The sequence below is a fragment of the Enoplosus armatus genome, chromosome 6 (assembly GCF_043641665.1).
Source record: "Enoplosus armatus isolate fEnoArm2 chromosome 6, fEnoArm2.hap1, whole genome shotgun sequence".
In the NCBI taxonomy this organism is placed as follows: domain Eukaryota; kingdom Metazoa; phylum Chordata; class Actinopteri; order Centrarchiformes; family Enoplosidae; genus Enoplosus; species Enoplosus armatus.
The window spans coordinates 18,703,985-18,724,887 of record NC_092185.1 but is presented as its reverse complement, the minus strand read 5'-3'; the positions used below and the strand labels follow the sequence as shown (position 1 = coordinate 18,724,887).

Here is a 20,903-nt window from a genome sequence, read left to right as displayed (position 1 = left end):
TTATGGATCTTGACATAGTAACATGCAACGCCAGCGCCGCTAACAGTAGAGATCATAATGAAGACAGTCATAAAATAGATTCAATGGAGGCATTTGTGTAGGAGCAATCCACAGTGTCGTAGAAGCGCAGACAGGCCTTGTAATGCAGCAGCTTCTCAGCCAGAGGGCTGATGGTCAGTGCTTTACCCTGCACACTCAGGTCTATGTACCTGGACAACATCACAATAACAAGAAAACACACTTAGAACCATGATATCCTAATTTGTAAAGCAAGAGAGAGGATATGCTTGTCAAAAAATACAGTATGACAGTAGACAGACAGTATGCATTTAACCATAGTTTCTTATATCCAACTATGTGTTTTTTGTCAACACACATGCCTGCTGACATTTGCTGCGCTTTTCATCTCACATTATAGTCAAAGTAGTTAGAGATAATACAGTACCTGTAAGATACACTCCAAAACACAAGGGTATTTACAGCCATCAGTGTGGCCAGAAGGAAGAAGAATCTCTCCAGATTCCCGTCATGCAGTATGTTTGGGTAGAAGTTACCTGCAAACGAGTATCACTGTGGTCATATAAACATCAGCAACATCTTGTGCCAAAAATAATGATGATTTTCAATCAAATTCCAGTGTCACTATCATCTGCTGTCAGAAGAAAACACGCACTACAAAATTGGATTCATTTTACCTCCAGAGAGAAAGTACAGCAGCTGAATGATGAAGGCTCCTAGAAAGCAGCTCCCTCCATAGGACAGAGTGAGGAAGTGCAGGGAGATCCCTCTGAGGTGGCTCGGGGTCAGCTGGAAAGATATGAGGGAACCTGCCAGAGAGGAAGTGACAGCAGAAATGGTTGAGCATCTTTCGTATTTGAGACATATACGTCAGCATCTCTGACCGGGGAAAGTCAACAACTCCCTTGGATGCCTTTGATATGTGTCAGTTGGTTTGTGCTAATTGGATAGATTATTGGGTTATGTTTTTGGACAAGATGTACTATGTAAGACCAGCGTTGAATGACTCACATGCAGGGGTGACCAGGGCCTCTGCGAGACCAAGTAGGATGTACTGAGGAGCCAGGTGGAAACATGGCATGGACGGCACTTGCAGAACCTTTCCAGACAGAGTCTGCTCCACCAGAGGGTAAGCCTTCCTCTGCAGCTCAGACAAACCTGCCACCAGGACCGACAGAGTGGCACACGCATGGCCCAGAGCTGGAAGAGGAGGATGGACAGGGAGGGGTGATGAGAGAGCGGGCTGCAGAATAATTTCGGGATGAAAGAGGGAAGATGAGAGAGGCAGAAAAGTGAGAGAGACATGGGGATGTTTATGTGAAGACATTAACATGATGTGTGCATTAGTGGGGTCGAGCATGTGTGCCCATGGAAATACTCACTGATGACTTTCGCAGGTGCCAGAGGAGTTTTTTCCATGGACAGGTAGCAAGTTGTCACACACTCGATCAGTGGAGCTAAGAGCAGCAGAGGCAGGATGCTGACCACGTTCATGGCTCCAATGGGCAACAAGAGGTTGTTCAGGTGAAGGTTTGAGTTCATCGTCTGTATGTAGTAACCTGAGGGAATCTGTAGGAAAACATATTCTTAACATGGAGTTGATCCTTTTTCATGTTTTATAATAAAGACCCATTGTTTTCCCGGTGACCTGCCTGTGTGATGCAGGCTCTGTACAGCAGCTGAAGCCCATAAAGAGGGAAGAGCTTCGCCAGGACTTTGACATTCTCTACGTGTGTTTCGCTGTAACGGCCTCCGTTGTTCTCCTTGGCCCGGTCCAGCCAAGATGCTACATCTCCACTCAGGTGGCGATAGTGGAGGCAGCACATCTTGAGAGAGTTCAAGAAAACTCCCAGTGTGGTCAATAAAGATCCACCTACGGCAGACACGAGAAGGACTAGAATGAAGTCTTCATTACAAGGTTTTGTTTATGTGGTGTCTATACAATATATGTACAAGTGTGTCTGAATACCCGTTCCTTTTTTATGTATGTTACCTTTCTTGGGTTTATAGGTGAGTTTGTTCCGCATCATGTGTATGGCGATCAGAGCCAGCAGCACAGACGTGAAGGGGATCAGGAAGCCCAGATTCTTGGCCACAGACTGCTGGATGTAAGCAATACCCAGAAACACCACCATGGAATTCAGATTGACCAACCAGTAGAACCTAACCATAAATAAAAAGAAATAGCACACTCAGTCCTCAAGTCCTTCATTTCATGAACATACTGACTGCAGATGTCACCGAATAGCTAATGAGTAGATGGAAAATCACACACTATTTTTAGCCACATTAATGCTGTGGCTCTAGGGATGGAAATTTAGTCTGACGGTGGGTCCACCACTTAGGTCCAGATGTCTCAACAACTATTTGATAAATTGCCATGAATTATTTGCAGACATTCATGTTCTCTAGAAGATGAATCCCATTGACTTCAGCGCCATCTTAATGCCAATGTCAACTCTAGATACCTCATAATATAATAGGCAGATTTTGAGGACATTTGCAGAGTATATTTGTATACATTTAAGGGGATTTTGTTTTGTGTTTAATGACCCATGACCTTAACTCACCCACCACCCAAGCCCCACTTGTGGGGCTTTAGAGTTCTTCTTTGTTCTCAAAATCAACTAAAAACTAAAAACATCTCCATGCAGAATGACTGACCTGTAAAGAACTTCATTAGGAAGACTTCTTAAATGATGATGAAACTGATCATTATCAATGGACAGTTTGGAGCCTGATTATTAACTAACCAGGAATGAATGACTGTATTCAAATGACAACACCACCCACCAGTTGAAGAAGGACAGGAGCTGGTGCTGATTGTAGACCTGCAGGCTATAGGCTCCCATGGGACAGAGGATGGCCCGGATGCCGCCAATGCCCAGAGCAGCAGCCAAGAGGCCGGTGTAGAACAAGATCTGCTGCTCCCGAGGTTTCAGCTGGTGCGTCATGTGATGAGTGTCAATGTAGAAATCTTCGAATGGAAATGCCACCACGGGCAGCATGGCTGTGCCTAGACAGTGAGGATGACAGGTGAAGGTCATGGCATGTAGTTGTAGCTAGATTTCAAACAAGAGTGTGACTTCACAGAAACAAAGCCATGACTAAGCACCTAGAATTACTAACGCTCTTTCACAGAAAAGTTAAAGATTTACTAAGATTTATAATGATATAATATACTGTCCAAGATACTGAATCATTTAAAAAAAAGAAAAATCAAATTTCATCACATGAGACATTATGTATCAACCTTTAACCCATTCTGTCTTACCAAAGAAATGAAGGAAAGCACACAAGTAGAGCACCTTGGACCTTCCCAAGCAGGTTTCTGCAAACCACCCCACCAGAACAGGGGTCAGGGTGCTGGCTCCTATAAAGCACAGGTTGACTGTCGCAGCCAGGTAGTTACCATAACCCAGCTTCACAGTGCAGAAGAGAATCATGTTGCATACAATCCCAAAGAAAGTGAATCTTTCACACAGCTCCACAAGCAGTACACAGATGATGACTTGGAGCTTCTTGCGGGACTTCCTTGGTGGTCCCTGGTCTGGACGAGGGGTCTTGGAGAGTCGACGCAGTTGGCTACTGCCCTCCGGCAGTCTCGGAAGGTCTCCTGCCACCATACCACCTGGCCAGCGAGCTGGCTGCTGAGCTGCTTGGTTGGTTGGCTGGACGCAGTCAGTAATGGACCAAGCGGAGCTCTGAATGAGATCTCCTGCCTCTCAAGAATAGGACCAGCAGGGGCCAGAGCTGGAATCCCTCACTTTGGTGTGACTCTGGAGCTGGACCGGAGACACGTAGGATCTGACACACCTACCTGCATTCTGCACGTGCTGGTGGCTGAATATACTCCTGTGTCATGATCTTACTCAGAACTGCAGACGTCTCACAGGGATATGACACATCATGCAAAATTGTATCCAAGAGGAGTGATGGACAGGAGCGATGTAGAGAGCATCCCAGAAATATTTCTATAATTACCAACAAGATACAGACGTATGGTCATTTGACTGCTTTAGTTACTAGTTACGAGTCAGATTATTAATACAAAATATAACCAACAAATAAATTATAATGTATTTTTATACATTAAGCTACCCGGCAGTAAATATAGTACTTAAAATTTGCCCCACCTTTACCAGATGCAACATTAAAGTAATGTACACATTAATACATCAAAAATTATAAATCATTAACATTGCGTACATTATTCTGAAATGGACCATTCTGCATAATGAGTACTTTTATTTTTGGGACTGATATTTGATGCTAATGCATTTACTTTACTAAAATTTTTAATGCAGGGTTTTTACTTGTAACTGAGTATTTACTTGTATTAGAGTACTTCTTCCACCACTGATCTACCACCACTATCGTAATCTAGCTGTGTGCTGTTGGCACTTGATTTAAAACTTTACTTTTTAAAAATCCTTTTTGCAATGGATACAGCATAGATTAAATGATAATGGACAACTCAAGTACACACAATGTTGCCTAAGCAGTGGGCTTTAGTATAAAAAAGACACATTTAGTGCTGCAAGGAAACAAACACTCACAAAATGCCACATGTCTTTGTGAAAGCAGCCCTTCAGTGTACGAGCTCATTTTGGAACGCTTGCAGGCAATTAGACTAATAATGTTAAGTGGGAGTGGGACAGAGTGCATGGGCAGGTTAACTTCAACTGTATCAGAGCTGCTAGATACACAACAACTGCCTGTTGTTACAGTAGGGAGTAAACTGATTGTCTGGAGCACAACCACAAAGCATAGCCCAGGCAAGCACTGAACAGAATAACGCTGGAATAAACAGTACCTGCTCCCTAAACCGATAATATTATCTAAAATGTTTCATTCATTTCCCATTTTCACTCAGAAATGTTTGGTGTGACCAAAGTATCTATCACCAAAATAAGATCAAATACATCTTTTTCAAGAATCACATAAGTAGATGTAACCTCTAAATAAGTAAAGCTGGATCATCTTTAACATCCTTATTCCTTTTCTTTCATGAAGAGACCTGAGCTGCAGCATATTTTGCATTTTACAAGCTAGTATGAAGAGACGGATTAGTGGTCTTCCTTGTGAATTGTGTCAAGGTTGTTTTCTGTAGGCCTAAATATTCTTTTCAGATGTGGAAAAATGTGTATATGTGAGAAGAAAGACAATGAAACCATTCCCAATTGGAGGTTCAAGAGAGCTTTATTGTAAGTGTCTCCAACAACAAAACTTCAGTTGCATCTTCAATCAGGTGCCAAGTCATTCTGAGATATAAAAAAATAACCATATAATCACATATACAATATAAACTAACAACATGTAGAATGTAAAATAACATAAGAAATATAATACATAATAATAATAAAAAGAAGGCAAGGCCATTAGGTTTAATAATATATACAATATATGTCAAAATGCTGTAGGTTAAATAATAAGTATGGCTAGTAAGTAAGATTTATATTAGCCATGTCATACATGTCATACATACAGTAATATAATACGTACAAAAATGACAGACATGTTCAAACACTCACACGTGTGGGGAGAGCGTCAAGCATCACCATGGTTGCAGAAATAGCGTCCAGTTGAGCGTGGGGGCGTGGTGTATCATGGGAAAAAAAGTTGTTTGCAAATCAGTAGCAGCGTTGGCAAAGGAGACGAGCACTACAGCGAGACTTTTCTTCAAATATACGCACAAAGGTACGTTGCTAAATGTTCACAGTTCTCTCAGGGTTAGCTATAAATACTGCACACATACACTGTGTAGTTAGCTAATACTTTAAACGTTCGGAGAACGTTATAGCCAGATAATAGCTAAGTTAGCTAATGAACGCCAGCTGTTTAGTTAGCATAGTTACCTTTGAGTGCTAACGTTAGCCCCACTTTGCTAACCGTGAAAATAAGCTGTTGACATGAGCATTTAACATCAGCTAGTTGTGTTTATACACTGTGCCTCACTGAAAAGGTGCATATGTTTATTTGACATTAGTTAACAGACAAAACTCACACTTAACTCGTGGAAAACATTCTCATGTGTTGACGTTGTGTTTTTTGATGCAGCCGGCGGCTAGTAATGTCCGGAGGGAGGATGCCGAACTGTCCTGCCTCTGCGTCCAAGGGCTTCAGCTCGACACCTGTCAAAACTAGCCAGGGGAAAGACTTCCACACATCCAAGGGCTTGGACGACGGCGTCCTAACCGACGACGAAGACACATTTTCCCTGCTTTCTCCCATCTATCATGACAGTTTTGACAGCGATGAAGACCTGGAGCCCAGCCCAGGTCAACATACTTCACCCAAGCAGAGCGACGACTCCAGACTCAGCGTTTCACCAGTCAGGTACTGCAGAATCTTTCAAGCTTAAGATACAGTCAGAGACATCAGACACAAGTGCATGATTCAGACAGACAAAATGTAAGTATAGAATATGTATAATTGTAGCTTTGTTTTTGTTATAGATGTGAGCTACCAAGAACAACTTCAGAACAGATGCTGAATGCAGCTGTGGAGCCGGTATCCTCACCTACTCTCAGTGCATGGGAAATGTGGCTGGTGAACAAAGCCAAAGAAGACCGTCTCAAATTGGAAATGAAAGCAGAGGAGGTAAGCCACGGTTAATTACTATTTATATCACTGTATAAGTGCGGTAGTGCTTACTTTCCTTTGCTTTTTGTGTGTTTCTGTAAGGCTGGTCATAGTTTTTCTCCTTATTTTGTACTCCGAAACATACTTTCTTATTGCATCCTGCCTGAATCTCTGAGTTTTATATTTTATATCTTTTGAATTAGGAGCGGTTACTGAAGGAAAAAAAAGAACAGCAAGAAAGAGAGCGGGAACAGAAAAATATTGTCATGGAAGAGAAAATTCAAGAATGGCTCAAGATGAAAAGAGAACAGGTAGAAAATGGCAACATTAAACTTTAAACCACACAAAGCACCTGGTTGAGTGTAATTTTTCAGAATTTTGTTTAATTACACAGTAAAGTCACACTTTCCACTGCTGACATGTCTGTTATTTGTTTTCGTTCTTGCAATCCAAGGAGAAGCACGAGCATCTTCTAAAACAGCACAAAGAGGAGGAGGAGATACAGAGGCAGCAGAAAAAACAGAGAGAGATTGAACACAAAGCTCAGCAAAAGTACAAAGACTGGCTGCAGAAGAAGAACCAAGAAAAGATAGAAATAGAAAAGAAGGAGAAAGTAATGTGGATCTTTAAAAGTTATTCTGCCTTTAATGAAAATATTTTTAAGATAAATGTTATGTTATGAAATGGAGGAACTGATTGATATTTTGTTCTGTTTCTGACAGGAGGAAGCTGCCCTGAAGGAGGAGCAGGAGAAAGAGCGCCGCAAGAGGGCAGAGGAGAACTTTAAGGAATGGCTGGCAAAATCCAATGAAAAAAGCAGAGCAAGTCCCAAATCACCTTGCTACCCAGCAAGTAAGGTCATTTCAGAAATCTGGGAATTATTAACTGTGCTTTATCGTTTTTGGATTGACTGACACCATATAATTGATGCATTTTTTTCATGCAATTTGTCAACTAGGAACTGTAGCAATATAACTTGTTTTATGTTGGTTTCAGACTCCATTAAATTAGACTGTAACTTAGTTTAATGTGCCTTGCTGATATTTGTTATGTGTCAGTATTGTATTGGTTTGATTTCTCCCAGGTCCCTACGACACATCCTACCCATCACCCAGCTTCTACAATCCGATCCCATGGAAACCGATTCACGTCCCTCCTCCAGAAACATCACACAATAAGACGTCTGGCAAGAAACCTCAGAAACAACGAAAATGCCAACAAAGCCCCGGCACCGCTTTTAGACTGAGAAACTCTGCGAGTGCAGCGCAGTTACTGCAGAAGAGATGACACAGCAGGCCGACATCTGTGACTGCGAGACGGTAGCTTAGTTACGGCTCAAATATGATTTCATCACGACTCATCCACACCACCACAGCTCCTGAACTGAGACTCTGCTGAATCACAGAAGTATTTCTGTTCACTAATATGGCTGTGGCATTTCAGACATGCAACCATATCTGTAGTTTGGTTTGTTGTGTTTTTTTGTACACTGGAGTGATTTAGAATTTAATATGATTTTACAAAGATGTTTACAATTTGCTTTCATACCATAATAACGTCTAGCATAAATGTTGTTATGGCTAGATATTTAAAAGACTGAAGTCTATTTTGTATTATCCTGTAAATTTAATCAATTTTCCATTTGGATAAAAAAGGCATAATCACATTTCTTTTTCCCGCTTGTCCTTGTCTTATTTGTGCCGTCACTAAGTGGTCAACGAAACCCTATTTTATTGCTTTTAATAAGGCGTCAGCCACACACAACCACACAGCAGAAATAAGGTGGCTGGTGGTCACAGCCAAAGATAGACCCAGCTTGGTCAAGTGCCCCTCACACTCACACATTGTTCTGTGTCCAGCTGTGCCTTGTTCTTCTGTGGGCTGAGATGACGACAGAAACAAGTGAGGGGGTGGAGAGAGAAGAGAGAGAGAGAGACTGATTCAGAGTCAGAGCAGTATGTTCATACTGTGTTAACATCTCACTGTGATATCAATGTATGCAGCCTGAGGTAAAATGATTTCAATTACACTTTATATTCGATTAACCTGTCTTCAATTTGTCTGTTGTGTCTTGTTGTCTCTGTGTTCTTCGGTTAACCCCCTTCTGTTGTCGAGTGCTGTGGAATGTGTTGGTTAACGGTAGTCAGTGAGGGGGGCTAATAAGTGCATTTATGTAGGGCAATTTTTGAATATACAAAAACCATTCTGGGGTCCAAAGGACAGCTGTTAAGACAAAGACGTCAGAAGTAGTTAAATAGCAGGAGTGGTTTAAGCTGTTTGCTCAGGGGTATTTGCACACTGAGCCTTGTTAGAAAAACCTGTCTTCATAAAGACAGAAGGTTCTGTTTTAAAGTCAGCCTCCAGCACTTTGCCTCTCTGTGTACCTCCAGCTTGATGAAATGGTAAGTCTTAACCAGTTAGTTATAAAAACAACTACAGCTCATCAGGTCCAAATCAACTGAACCCTATCACAGCTACATATTTATGCCTGAGCCAGTTCTTTTGGTAATGAATGATGTCTCAGGTCATTGAGTTTTATTCTGTGTATTCTGTCCTATCACAGAGCCTGAACAGAAAATCCATATCCCAAGATGCAGTGGTGCAGGTGGGCTGGCAGTTGGAGATCACACCTACCAAGACAGGTAGGAGGTGTGTCTGTAATTGTCCCAGAATGAAAGTGGTGGGAGGGGGTAGAGGTGTAGAGGGCAGAGAGAGCGACAGTCTAAAGGGCAGCTGTACAGACTACACTTGTGTTTAAGACTTCAAGAAGGTGGATGACAGTGTAACGTAGACATGGAAACAAGTACAGGATGAAGAAACACAACTTTTGGACTTTTACTTGTTGTCGTGGAAAGAGGGGATTTGTATCTACTATGGGATAACTAAGTTGATCTTAGAGTTGTATCTCTGCGAATGAGGTTAAAAATGACAGGAGAAACAAGATGTTGGAGTAAAAACTGGATTTAACTGAGATTATGATTTTGAGTTTCTTTTAATCAGACTGGGACAACTTTACCTGTGGATCACACATTTACAGCTGGTATAAACCTGATTTGCCCCTTTTTCTGACAAGGATGTGACCGCTGTTTCTGTTAACAGTCTCTGTTATTATTGACACAACTTGGAAGGAACCAGTTCTGTTGCATAGAGGCACAGAGGACTTGGATCTAGTGTTTCAGTTTTTTGTGTATATATTCCTTCCTTCACCATGCAGTCTGCAGGGCCGGAGATTGAGGACTCTTTTGACTTTCTTTTTAAAATCATCCTGGTCGGGGACTCCAATGTGGGGAAGACCTGTGTGGTCCAGAGCTTCAAGTCTGGCATATTCATGGAGAAGCAGCAGAACACCATCGGGGTCGACTTTACTGTTCGAACCCTGGACATCGATGGCAAGAAGGTGAAGGTAGGAACGTTTTTTCTTTGTTCATGCCAGTTCAGTTTTTATCATGTTCATAGATCTAAGCTTGTAATGCATGATCATTGCCGCATACATTTGGGATCATTTTATTATTGGTATGGGATATATATATTAACAAAAATGTGTCTGTGTATTTACTCTTGCCTTAAAGTAAATAATCCCTTTGCTTGTTTCAGTTAATCAGTGTTTTTTTTTCTTTAGAGAAAGAGGAGTGGCAAATGGTATCATCAGTGTGTTAGCTTTCTGGGTGTGTTAATTTGTTATTAACACATTCTGCATGGATGTCTTGTTATGCTAATTAGTTTGGTGTTCTGTACACACACATGTTCAAAAATGTCGGATCACTTTCAGAGCTCACAGCATGTCTGAGTAACTTAAACAGTACGTTTTGGAGATACTTAACCCACATTTAAACCTTATTGGGTTTGTGCGTTGTGTGTTATTGCAGATGCAGGTGTGGGACACAGCAGGACAGGAGCGTTTCCGCACCATAACTCAGAGCTACTACCGCAGCGCCCACGGGGCCATGGTGGCCTACGACATCACACGCCGTACCACATTTGAATCTGTTTCCCACTGGATCAGGGAGGTGGAGCAGTACGGAGCTGCCAGCGTGCTGCTGATCCTCATTGGTGAGTAGAATGAAAAGAACATCAAAACAAATACCTTGACTCTAGTTGTAGCTATATAAAGCAAGTAAAGGACACAACACACACAGTGGTTCCCAACCTCAAGTACCCCTTCACTACCCCAACACTACCCTTCATGTTCCATGTGCGTTCTTTAAATGAGATGTTTTTAACACTATGAATTATATAAAAATGGACATTGTTACAATATTCCTTTCATACAAGACATCTTGATCAGTGTTTAGGATCTGCCTCTTTCCATTAAACTATACCTCAATCAACATTTTTTAATATTTTGATAATCAATTGTCATTTTTCAAGCTAAACATTATCTGATTTCACTGCAGGTAATAAGTCAGACCTCCAAGCTCAGAGGCAGGTGCTGTTCGAGGATGCGTGCACTCTGGCAGAAAACAACGGCGTGCTGGCTGCTCTGGAAACCTCAGCCAAGGAGGCCCAGAACGTGGAGGCGGCCTTCATCCTCATGGCCCGGGAGCTGCTGGCACGCAATGGCATGACCATCGTAGACGAGGCCTCTCAAGACCCTCAGTTCATGTTGAGTAACAGCTCCCACCCAGTCCACGGTACTGTGTCCTCAGATAAAAAATGTGGGTGCTGAGCGGACTGAAGCACGGACGTGTTGTTTAAGACTTGTTTGGAAAATGGTGGTGGCAGGCTGAATACTCAAAGTACAAGTGTGTTTGAAAAGAGGCTTAGTTTTAGGAGAAACTACATATGTTGCATTGTGTGCGTGTGAATATAAGTTTTGTATATGTTTTGACTTTTAATATTTATAGTTAGTAGAATCAGTAACACAGGTTTTAAATGGCGGTTGCTTATCGAACGTATTTTGTCATATTTTTCTGAGGATAACTGCTGCTGAATGTGATAATGACTCCAGCATTACAAACCACACCCCTGCTGGAGGACTCTGCACTAAGATTGTACGACACAATACAGACTGTTTTCACTTGACAAGCAACTCTTTGAGTCTTTCATCCTTTTTAATTGTGCTTTCATACAGTATGGCAGAATTCCATAGTTTTAACCTGCAATTTAAGTCACCAGCAAATCATTCATTGTTACCTCCCATTTACAAATATCCTATTGTCCCGCAAAAGACTTCTAATACGGACATTCATATTAACCATTACCAAGATTTTCATAACCATAGCCGCTTGACAGAAAAATAGCACCTTTTTCATTTCTGTGGAAACTACCTACTTTGTATAATTCTGACTCTTTCAGAAAATAGTGCTAAAATAAAATGACCATACTCTTGACTGAGGCTAAAATCAAAACTGATGAGGTACTAAACTGAAACATGGCAACTTCATCTCGTCAGCATTAGTGGTTACGCATTCACCCTCTCTTAGAAACAAATCAAGCTAACATATGATAGCAGTAAAAACAAACAGCAGAACTGGTCAAGACATGCTGGGGGTGGGGGGTGGGGGGGGTTGGGTATACTTTGGAAAGGCAAGATGACCCAGTTAGGTAGAGTGTTGTGCAAAGAATAAAATCCATTTTATCCTGCTTAAGGTGTAACAACTATGGTTGTTTGAACTATGGTTTTAACTCTCACTATATATATATATATATACGGTATATATGCAGTATGTAGGACCATTAGAAACAGGGATGTGTGTGTGTTCAAGAAAAATACAAAAAAAGCACTGCAGCAGTCTGTGACACACTACCATGCATGACCAACTTAAAATGTGTGTAACGTTCCTATATTCGTTGTAAAACTGCATACTGTTGTTTTTTTGCTGCAGATTCTATGGCACTTTAAATCTCTAAGAACTATCCACAGTAACATCTACATCTCCCCTGTGACAATCAGGGGCGTAGATTAGAAATAAAACACACTCATAAAGCTTCTGCTACTACCAGTTAGGGGCCGTTATGAGCTGTTTACTGGACGGCTGTGAGATGAAGCCAGAGTTTCAGAGACCCGAGCCACTCATCCTACTCCAGAGGCCAGCCTTCCTGCTGGAACACCAGCTCCACCGCCTCCTTCACATCCTGCACCTCAAAGGACGGCTGCGTGAGGCTGGGGTCAAAGCGGAAGTCCCTGTGACCGTGGAAGATGCGGTGCTCAGTGACGGTGTGCGTCGGGTCCGAGGGCAGCTCCTGCTGGTCTCTGCTGTAGACTCCCGTGCACACCAGCATGGAGCTGCACCCCTCTGGGAGGTCCTGCTCTGCCCCGTACGCACTTGACGCTCCACCTAGTTCTGCCGATGTCATCTTAGGGGCGTCATCGACAGCTCCTGCCAAGGGATCCACACCTCCCCCGCCGCTCTTTGCCTGCATCTGGGCCCTGGTGCGCAGAGAAGCCTGGAGGTAGCGGTTGTAGAGGTTGGCGCCGTATATGTCAGCCATGGGATTATCACTACAAAAAGAGTGACAACACATTAAAAGGATCTTTTACTTCACATCAAAGACAAAAGGACAAACAGCACAATTCTTAAATGTGGATCTAAAGTTACTCACCCTATAGCATACAGCCTCTTCACAGGTGTGCTCCAGCCAAGTCTCTCAGCCTGCTGTCTAATCAGCAGCTCAGCGTAGTTATAAGTCACCACACTGGGTTTACCTATCAGAGCCTCGTACTTCAGCTCATAGCCTGTTACCTTCTTGTATAGGCTCTCTAAGCACACCAGGAACATACCATGACCAAACCTATGAGACAGGGACATTTAGTTTAATAGCACTGTAGTGAAAACTTTCAATAGTGATGTACATCCTAATGTGTGCAGTTTTTGACACACACATATACTGTACCTGGGATTCTTCGCCTCGGCCATCCACAGCAGGTCCATGTTACAGGCCAGGACCGGGATGTGAGGGTACTGCATGGAACTCCAGGCATTTTCTGGGTTTCCGTTTGTTAGGAGCACATCAACGATAAGCTGGAGGTTGGTCTCCCATCTGATCGGCTCACCAAATAAGATGACAGCTGTTGGAACAAAACAGTGAAGAATAAAATAATATACTGAATAATGTTAATAAACTGCATTACACTTACAGCTGCCATGTTGACTGTGTGTGGAAACGTACCATCTATTGGCCGTAAGCCTTTGGTGGGTGGGATCTGTAAGACATTATACACAATTGGTAAGATGCCTAACTCACCCGTAACTGAACATAAACTGGCTTCAACACTGATGCTACTTACACCGTCTTTGGGTCTTCTGTTGTGATCTACGACATCTAGAAGAGGATATGCCTCTCTGAGCATATCTATAGTAACAACATCCTGAAAGCCCAGGCTGAAGTTTGGTAGGTTAAAGTCAAACGCAGGTGAGCAAGAGTCATGTGCCACAAAACACATATGAAATACTTAGGTCTAAAAAACATCACAGGCACCACCTGCAATCTTTTTTTGTGTTGGGAATTTGGCATTGGTCATCTACAATGACTATATTTCTTTATATGTTCAGAAGGCATTGACCACTGTGTTATTCTGAGACTTGTTGAGAGAAGAAATTGAGAATAAGATCCAAGGGCCTCGCTGAGACAGTCAGGCAGCAAAGGGAACAAAGGGTACAAAGATTAAACACTGATAACAAAGTAGAACATGAACAGAAATACACTGAATAAACAGAACACGCACACTTCTAAGGTCAACATCCAGAGGGAGTGCAGAAACCAGTGTCCCTGATTTAAGAGAGGATACTTGTGAGCGACCTCCTCCACAGGACCCTGTCCCGACACCAGCACACGCATTTTGTGGAACTGGGTAAACATTCGCAAAGGACTGTGGGACAGCATCACCTGCTCTGGAGAAACCTGAGATAAAGGGAGTACAGAAAAAAAAAAAGACTCAAGACAAAGCAAGCGGAGGACTCTTATAATGATTTAAAAAAGGTGTTGAGTGTTCAGTTTACCTCCACATCGAGCAGATGTGACAGATGCTCGGCCTTCGTCTGCCTCATGCAGTTCCCAGCGTTGGTGACGAACACCACAGGCACCTTGTATTTCCCATTGCGGTCCACCAGGTTCCTGAAGCACTGCTTGGCTGCAGGGATTGGTGTTCTGCCCCGCACCAGCACCCCATCGATGTCGAAGAGGAGCCCGAATGAGTTGGGGCCCTGAAGAGGGAGCTGTGCCAGAGAGTGGTGGCATGTGCAGGATATGAAAACATGGGGTTGTTCATTAACTCGCTGTGATACTACAGGCTGAGCCCTCGTCATAATCTCATCACTTCAGACACAGGGAACTGGGGGAGACTTTGTTCCCAGAGTATGTAAATCACACAGAACAGTTTTATTGGAGGAGATAACTCTGATGAATTAACTGGATGAATAAGATAGTAATAACTGTGGCTGTACAGGTGTGGTGTACCACACACCGTAGTAATCTTCAGTGTGTGTGCTGTGATTAGCTTCAGCATGGTGTTCAGTGTGTTTCTATCTTGCTGTTACATTTCTTTCTCCTTGAACACTGAATGGAGAAGAAATATAAATACAACAGCCAGTTGTTAAAAGAGAAGTGAATGTGAAAAGCACATGTCATTTTCTTCACCTCGTCTTCATTCACCTCAATCTTAGTTTAAATAAAGCGTCCACTTACATGGCTATAATTTCTTGAGGTCGAAGGCGAGGTGTTTACTTGTTTTGCTGCTCCCTCACAGCTTGATTTCAGCAGCTGCCGGACAGTTTTCAAAGTCCTTATTCTCTGCATTTCTCCAGGCACTTGAGTGTAAACGCCAGCGGGTAAACAAGAGACAATGACAGACAGAGCTGAGCTAGCTTTAGCTGAGCTAACGGTATCTGCCTACTTAGCAAAGCTGACGACTGAAGAAATGGGTCATGGTATCTCAAACAGTGACAGTCATTTCTCAACTCTGCGCTGCTAGTGTAGCTGCCATCATTCAGAGTACACGAAGTAGCACTTATGACAATGGATGAGCATGCGCAGAGCCGCAAGAACGAGTCAAAACTTCCAGGTACAATACTACGTCACACGTTATCCACCGGAAACACAGCGTTGCACTTTCTGTAGAAATGAAACTAATCTCCTTTACAATTGTAACTTTCCATTTACTGTAATCTTCAACATTATAAAAACAATTTTAGACTTTCTGTTGTTTTGTCATTATACAGTATATTTTGAATGTAATGTATAATTAATTATAAATAAAAAGTATTTTATTTGTAAATTCACAAATGTTTTTTTCTGAAATATTACCTGTTTACTCTTTTCCTTTATTGTTTTATATATAACATTTATATAACATCTTTAATGGTATTAGGAACACTTGTGCTTTTCCTACTTTGTCTGCTGTGAAGAAGCATATTGCTTCTTGCATAAATGTATTTTGTAAATAATTGTGGGTGATGATTCATTTAAAACCATTGTAGCAAAACATCTTTATTAGTCCACAGTGCAAAACAGAAATTACATTCACTCTAAGTTTCAGTAGGACAAACATACATGACTGGGATAATAAACGTCACACAAATTCTCTTCTAGAGACATCAGAGTCCATTCCTCAGCTAAATCTCAGCTCATTTTCCAGTCCATAGATCTTAGCCTTCAGCGCCATCAGCTCACCCTGAACCTTCTTTGTCCTGGTGTTGGTCTGACGCACCTCATGCAGAATGGCTAAGTCCTGGTTGGGCCCAATATTCAGAGTAGCCTGAGGCAGTGGATACATACACACCAGGTTAAGCAGTTTCAGAATCAGAATCAGAATCAGAAATACTTTATTGATCCCCGGGGGAATGTTAGCTATGATAATAGCAATATGGAAGTTATTATTATTAATATAATCTATCAATAAGGTGATAATTAATGTATGATCTGTGTTCATGATTAAAAAAAAGCTCAGAATTCTCATGATCAAGACAAACCTTGAGAAGTTGTTTTTCTACATCTTTGAATTTCTGTCTGAGGTGCTTCAGGTCCGTCTTGAAGCCCTCCACCTCCATGGCCCTCCTCTTCTCTAGTGCCTCATAACGCTGAGTCATCAGCTGAAGACGCTTGGCCATTTTGTCCGAACGCTCCTGCACATGCAAAGATTTCGTAACTCGAAAATATCAGTAAGGATCATGGGGATCACCATAAAATATATAAATATATATATATATATATATATATATATATATATATATATACATACATACATACATACATACATACATACATACATACAACAACAATCAATCAATGTGTGTATAAGGATTTTACAGGCACGAGCATCAGTCCAGTCATGGTACCTTAAATATTTCCCTGCCCACATCCCCTTCCTCTCGGATTTGGGCCAGTTCTGTCTCCAGGGTAATGCACTGCTCCCTGTACATCTCTGCCAGACGGTGGGCTTGTTTCAGATCCTCCTGCATTGCCTGATGAAAAAGATTCATGTAAATAAAAAACTCCAATAAACACCCCCAAAAAACATAGCTTTAATATTCTAAAGGTTAAGGTCTAAAGGTTATCAATATTTACATACATTTATAAAACAAATAGGACATAGACAGACAGTTTTTCTAATATTACCTTCAGCTCCTCCTTGTGTGTCTGCTGTGACTCTGGCTGAGGCTGGGGGAGTAGCAGGGATGTGCTGCTGCTCGGCTGCCACGTCCGCCCCACCTCTGCACCAGCAGACCCAGCCTTCCTGAGACGGTTGTGACAGGAGTCCAGCTCCCTCAGCAGCCGGTCCTTCTCCACCATCCAGCTCTTCTCATGAGCACGTGTCTCAAACTTTAGCTGTAAGAAATCTTTGGTGCTCTCATACAACAGGTTCTGGGTTCGCTGGAGCCTGAGGTGTCAAATGTGAGAGGAAGGGAGAGTTTATACATTGAGGTCAGTCTGAAGACTGTATTTATTATCATTCAGAGTGATAAGTAGAACTCCAAAAAGAAGAAAAACAAATCCAGATCTATCCATCACAAGTGACCAACATGAAAAAGGGTGCTGCATAGGTCGTACAGTAAAGATGCAGACCCACTTGTCAGTCAGAGCTGTGATTTGCTCCTGATCTCTGTGCCGTTGTGCCTGTGCCTCCTCTGTTTTAATCCGTCGATCCTCCATCAGAGACTCTACCTGCTCTTTGGCCAGACGGGTTTGTTCCTCCATCTGAGCCTGCAGAGCCTCCACCTGGAAGCATGAGCCGCAAACATAAAAGCTTGGTACACTCATCACCAAAATCGGGGAAACAGGAGAGGGTGAAAAAGTTTCCGTCCCTTGTTGCACATTTCAGTACATAAGTCCCATTACCTGCACTCAGAATATGGACACCTAGACTTACCTGTAGTAACAACGTCTGGTTATCGTTCCTGTATTGTTCCAGGCTCTCTCCATTAACCCCGTCTGCTGACTTTGTTCTCCTGCTACTCTCTGCTTAAACAGACATCGCATCAAAATGGCAAAGTCTGTCTGGAGCAATTATTATCTTATCTGCATAGAGCTCACTTCCAGAATCTCACAAGAAACCTTGCTTTTTGTTTGACTTTCACTAAACAGAAAACATTATACACATCACATCAGATACAAACCTTTCCGGATCACAGCAGGTCTTAACTTTGTTGGCCTGAGATTGAGATTGTCCTCCAATCTGGACTCAGTGTTCCTCTGTGTTATAGTGACCTGAAATATAGTCATCACATATAGCTTACAAATACATATTCAACCCAATTGACTTTCTTTTTGCCTTTTTTGCTGGCACAGACTGAATTCAAAGTGGATCACACCTTGAGCAGCAGTTATAAGTCACATGGTCAAGTAAGCAACAAACCAGAAAAGATAAAATCCCAATTAATATGCTATCTTAAAGCACAAGTTACTGTTAGAAATAACAAGCAATGAGCATTCCCCTGTTGGTTTGCTTACATGTGGAACAAAAATCAGTAATGACGCTCCTCAACAAGTCACTATTATGTTTGAAAAATTGGAATAGTTATATTGTGATGATGTGATGGTTGGTCAGACTCTTTCAATGCAGATATGTTTTACTTATCATAGCATAAGAAATACAGCTGTAACTAATCACATTAACGATGCCGCTGTTCCATTTAGGTGTTATTAAGGTGATTAATTGTATCTGTGTTCAAGTCAAAACGTCCGCAGTGAGAAAGGTCTATGATGAAGTAAACATGTGTACCTTGTGAGGAGGTTCCCGGTGGAAATATGTGATCTCTCCTGCATCAGGCCCCACCAGGGCAAGAAGGTGCTGGATTTTCTTCCTGTCCTCCAACTCTCTGTACAACAGTGAGTAGATGGTTAGATTTGTGTACAGAAAAAGAAAATATCTGGTGTGGAAAAAAAGCTTCTTGTTGTTCTTATGGTTTCATCATCAACTGTGCACCCACCTGATCTTTAGTCGGTCATTTTCTGCATAAAGCCGCAGAGACTGTTCTCTCTCTTGGAAAAGGTAGACCTGCATGTCACTCAGAGCATTTTGCAACTCTGCAATCTCTCCCTCACGCTGTCGTACGTCCCACTGGAGCTTATGCTGGGAGGATATCCGGGACAGAGAGAAGACCAGTTAAAAATGAGCGAACATACTCTAGGATACCTGAAAAGCAATGTCACAAACAAAGTAATTACATCCTGGCTGTGTCTCACCTGGTCCTCTGTGATGCCTTTGTACTTCTCCAGCATCTGAAGCAGCTCCTCGTGTTCTCCGTCAAACTGGGCAATCTTCTGTCTGTAGAACTCCAGCAGCTCCCTGGAGGGACGCAGGTACGCCAGCCGCTCATGAATAGGGGGAAGTGGGGAGTCAGGTTCTCGACCTGGGGTACGAATGTTGGTTCTGTAAGGAAAAAAAATACTTTATAGGTCAATATGGAAGAGGACACTTTCACATTTGGGTAATGAACACTCTATGCTGACCATGTGTTTGCTTTAAAATTATAACATATAATATAACATATAATATTTTATCCTATGTATGTACAGTACATGTCTGTAGAAAATGTTAGAAACAGCAAGAAATGAAAATGAATGATTACCCAGGCATTTAAACCCACTTAAGGAATAAGGCTAAATCCATGTGGGATAAGACTTTAACAGTGGGGGACCAGACTGACAGAATAAGTCCAAGCATCTTTCAAGGAGATTACAGTTAAAAGCATTACATCCCTGTCACAACGGACACTCTCAGTGCTACAGCAACATTTCTTTTCTCGTCCTCCTCTGTGTTGACTATATGATCTTACCTATGTGGTGTTGCATCTTTTTTTGGAGATCCCATCCCAGTACAAAACACTGAAAATAAAAGTGAAAAAATGAGTGGCTGTCATCAACACTACAAAAATGGTTTGTTGTTGCATGTCTAACATTCACATAGTTTAGGCAGGATGCAAGAGACCACACAGACAAAGCTTTACAAATCAGCCCCTGTGAGAAATCATTATTACATGACTTCAGAAACATTACAGCAAAAGCTCTGTTGGAGACTGTTTCCCTCTTTTAATACCCTTCATGGTTATGGCTTTATTGTTTTTCTTTGTTTCTCATTGAAACAGCTTATTTCATCCTATTAAAATATAAACAAATCAATGATGGTAGTGCTGCATGTAACAAATATCACTGTTAAACTTCCAGGGAGAAGCCATAATAGTTCCTTCTACACTGTGTTTTCAATCATTATTATATGTTATAAAATCGGCGATTAAACAAATATAATTTAATTTAACATAACATAAACATTCAAACAACTTTCAGTGTGGGATTTGACAATAATCATTCAGAGGTGTTGTGGGTTATATGTTCTGTACAGAAGAGGCAACAGGGTAAATTAAGTAAAATAAATAAATATTTAATGCGCCACACACACACACACACACACACACACACACACACACACACTTAAGTCCAACTTGTATTTCAGTTGCCATGGGTTGGCGCCAGGGGGAGCGGGACGTTTGAAAGCACAGTCTACTTTTCTCAGAAGTAACGTTAAACACATGTTTAACGCTTTGAACACATATTAAGCTAAAAGACAACTTGACTCAGTTGAGCAGAATAAGGTGTAACGGTGCTTCATGAGAGAAACCAAATGAGCAGCACCATTCCCGTTGCACAGCCAATATAACGTGTGTCTGTCTTTCATGATATAGCGTTACTGATGGTGATCAGATTTAGCGAAAATAAACTCAGCACATGACAGTAACGTACAACAACGTGGCTATTGTAAATCCATACCTGGCGTTTCTGGCTAGCATACTAATACATTACACATACCAGTCACAGTCTTTGAAATCTCTCAGCTCCTCGGTCAGGGCAGCGGTGGTGTTCGTTGC

At 41.9% G+C, this 20,903-nt stretch overlaps 5 protein-coding genes across 9 annotated transcripts; 2 read left to right on the top strand and 3 right to left on the bottom strand.

Annotated features, from left to right (window-relative positions):
• Nucleotides 1–67: 67 nt before the first annotated feature.
• Nucleotides 68–3,644, bottom strand: slc15a5 (solute carrier family 15 member 5). Its single transcript, XM_070906645.1, has 9 exons — nt 3,293–3,644; nt 2,812–3,034; nt 2,012–2,181; nt 1,671–1,891; nt 1,401–1,587; nt 1,030–1,218; nt 696–827; nt 446–554; nt 68–209 (listed from the first exon to the last, which is right to left on the bottom strand). The coding sequence occupies exons 1-9, from the start codon at nt 3,642–3,644 to the stop codon at nt 68–70; spliced, it is 1,725 nt and encodes a 574-aa protein (XP_070762746.1).
• Nucleotides 2,234–11,623, top strand: rab19 (RAB19, member RAS oncogene family). 3 transcript variants are annotated; one of them, XM_070907163.1, is made up of 4 exons: nt 2,234–2,254; nt 9,839–10,006; nt 10,470–10,653; nt 10,998–11,623. In XM_070907163.1, exons 1-4 carry the CDS (start codon nt 2,234–2,236, stop codon nt 11,267–11,269), a joined length of 645 nt encoding a protein of 214 aa, XP_070763264.1. In that variant the 3' UTR covers nt 11,270–11,623. The 3 variants fall into 3 exon arrangements, with proteins under 3 accessions (XP_070763264.1, XP_070763261.1, XP_070763263.1); XM_070907160.1 differs by lacking the exon at nt 2,234–2,254 and adding an exon at nt 9,195–9,245 and having other exon boundaries at nt 9,818–10,006; XM_070907162.1 differs by lacking the exon at nt 2,234–2,254 and having other exon boundaries at nt 9,658–10,006.
• On the top strand, nt 5,675–8,122 carry ccdc34 (coiled-coil domain containing 34). The gene is made up of 7 exons (XM_070908063.1): nt 5,675–5,718; nt 6,079–6,357; nt 6,477–6,621; nt 6,807–6,914; nt 7,058–7,216; nt 7,326–7,455; nt 7,688–8,122. Exons 2-7 carry the CDS (start codon nt 6,092–6,094, stop codon nt 7,888–7,890), a joined length of 1,011 nt encoding a protein of 336 aa, XP_070764164.1. The 5' UTR covers nt 5,675–5,718; nt 6,079–6,091; the 3' UTR covers nt 7,891–8,122.
• On the bottom strand, nt 11,612–15,495 carry hdhd5 (haloacid dehalogenase like hydrolase domain containing 5). Of its 3 annotated transcripts, none has more exons than XM_070906648.1 (8): nt 15,229–15,495; nt 14,544–14,759; nt 14,333–14,445; nt 13,832–13,925; nt 13,714–13,747; nt 13,438–13,612; nt 13,147–13,335; nt 11,612–13,045 (listed from the first exon to the last, which is right to left on the bottom strand). In XM_070906648.1, the coding sequence occupies exons 1-8, from the start codon at nt 15,337–15,339 to the stop codon at nt 12,622–12,624; spliced, it is 1,356 nt and encodes a 451-aa protein (XP_070762749.1). In that variant the 5' UTR covers nt 15,340–15,495; the 3' UTR covers nt 11,612–12,621. The 3 variants fall into 3 exon arrangements, with proteins under 3 accessions (XP_070762749.1, XP_070762750.1, XP_070762748.1); XM_070906649.1 differs by having other exon boundaries at nt 14,544–14,747; XM_070906647.1 differs by having other exon boundaries at nt 13,714–13,925.
• Nucleotides 15,496–16,024: 529 nt separating this feature from the next.
• On the bottom strand, nt 16,025–20,903 carry ccdc77 (coiled-coil domain containing 77). The gene is made up of 12 exons (XM_070907839.1): nt 20,845–20,903; nt 19,818–19,866; nt 19,225–19,411; nt 18,969–19,111; nt 18,761–18,857; nt 18,156–18,246; nt 17,909–17,997; nt 17,609–17,757; nt 17,158–17,419; nt 16,878–17,003; nt 16,512–16,664; nt 16,025–16,297 (listed from the first exon to the last, which is right to left on the bottom strand). Exons 2-12 carry the CDS (start codon nt 19,850–19,852, stop codon nt 16,151–16,153), a joined length of 1,479 nt encoding a protein of 492 aa, XP_070763940.1. The 5' UTR covers nt 19,853–19,866; nt 20,845–20,903; the 3' UTR covers nt 16,025–16,150.

Excerpts from the sequence above, each read along its gene's own strand:
- hdhd5 (XM_070906647.1), bottom strand. The coding sequence starts at position 15,339 with ATGCAGAGAATAAGGACTTTGAAAACTGTCCGGCAGCTGCTGAAATCA. Across the intron at positions 14,760-15,228 it reads CCTCAAGAAATTATAGCCAT|CTCCCTCTTCAGGGCCCCAA; the intron begins GTAAGTGGACGC and ends TCTCTGGCACAG. Across the intron at positions 13,336-13,437 it reads GCCGAGGCGAAGAATCCCAG|GTTTGGTCATGGTATGTTCC; the intron begins GTACAGTATATG and ends CCTGTCTCATAG.
- ccdc77 (XM_070907839.1), bottom strand. The coding sequence starts at position 19,852 with ATGGGATCTCCAAAAAAAGATGCAACACCACATAG. Across the intron at positions 19,112-19,224 it reads AAGGCATCACAGAGGACCAG|CATAAGCTCCAGTGGGACGT; the intron begins GTGAGACACAGC and ends ATATCCTCCCAG. Across the intron at positions 16,298-16,511 it reads TAGAAAAACAACTTCTCAAG|GCTACTCTGAATATTGGGCC; the intron begins GTTTGTCTTGAT and ends CCACTGCCTCAG.
- ccdc34 (XM_070908063.1), top strand. The coding sequence starts at position 6,092 with ATGTCCGGAGGGAGGATGCCGAACTGTCCTGCCTCTGCGTCCAAGGGC. Across the intron at positions 7,217-7,325 it reads AAATAGAAAAGAAGGAGAAA|GAGGAAGCTGCCCTGAAGGA; the intron begins GTAATGTGGATC and ends TGTTTCTGACAG. Across the intron at positions 7,456-7,687 it reads ATCACCTTGCTACCCAGCAA|GTCCCTACGACACATCCTAC; the intron begins GTAAGGTCATTT and ends GATTTCTCCCAG.
- slc15a5 (XM_070906645.1), bottom strand. The coding sequence starts at position 3,644 with ATGGTGGCAGGAGACCTTCCGAGACTGCCGGAGGGCAGTAGCCAACTG. Across the intron at positions 1,588-1,670 it reads ACAGAGCCTGCATCACACAG|ATTCCCTCAGGTTACTACAT; the intron begins GCAGGTCACCGG and ends GTTTTCCTACAG. Across the intron at positions 555-695 it reads GCTGTACTTTCTCTCTGGAG|GTAACTTCTACCCAAACATA; the intron begins GTAAAATGAATC and ends ACTCGTTTGCAG.
- rab19 (XM_070907160.1), top strand. The coding sequence starts at position 9,195 with ATGCAGTGGTGCAGGTGGGCTGGCAGTTGGAGATCACACCTACCAAGA. Across the intron at positions 10,007-10,469 it reads TCGATGGCAAGAAGGTGAAG|ATGCAGGTGTGGGACACAGC; the intron begins GTAGGAACGTTT and ends GTGTTATTGCAG. Across the intron at positions 10,654-10,997 it reads CGTGCTGCTGATCCTCATTG|GTAATAAGTCAGACCTCCAA; the intron begins GTGAGTAGAATG and ends ATTTCACTGCAG.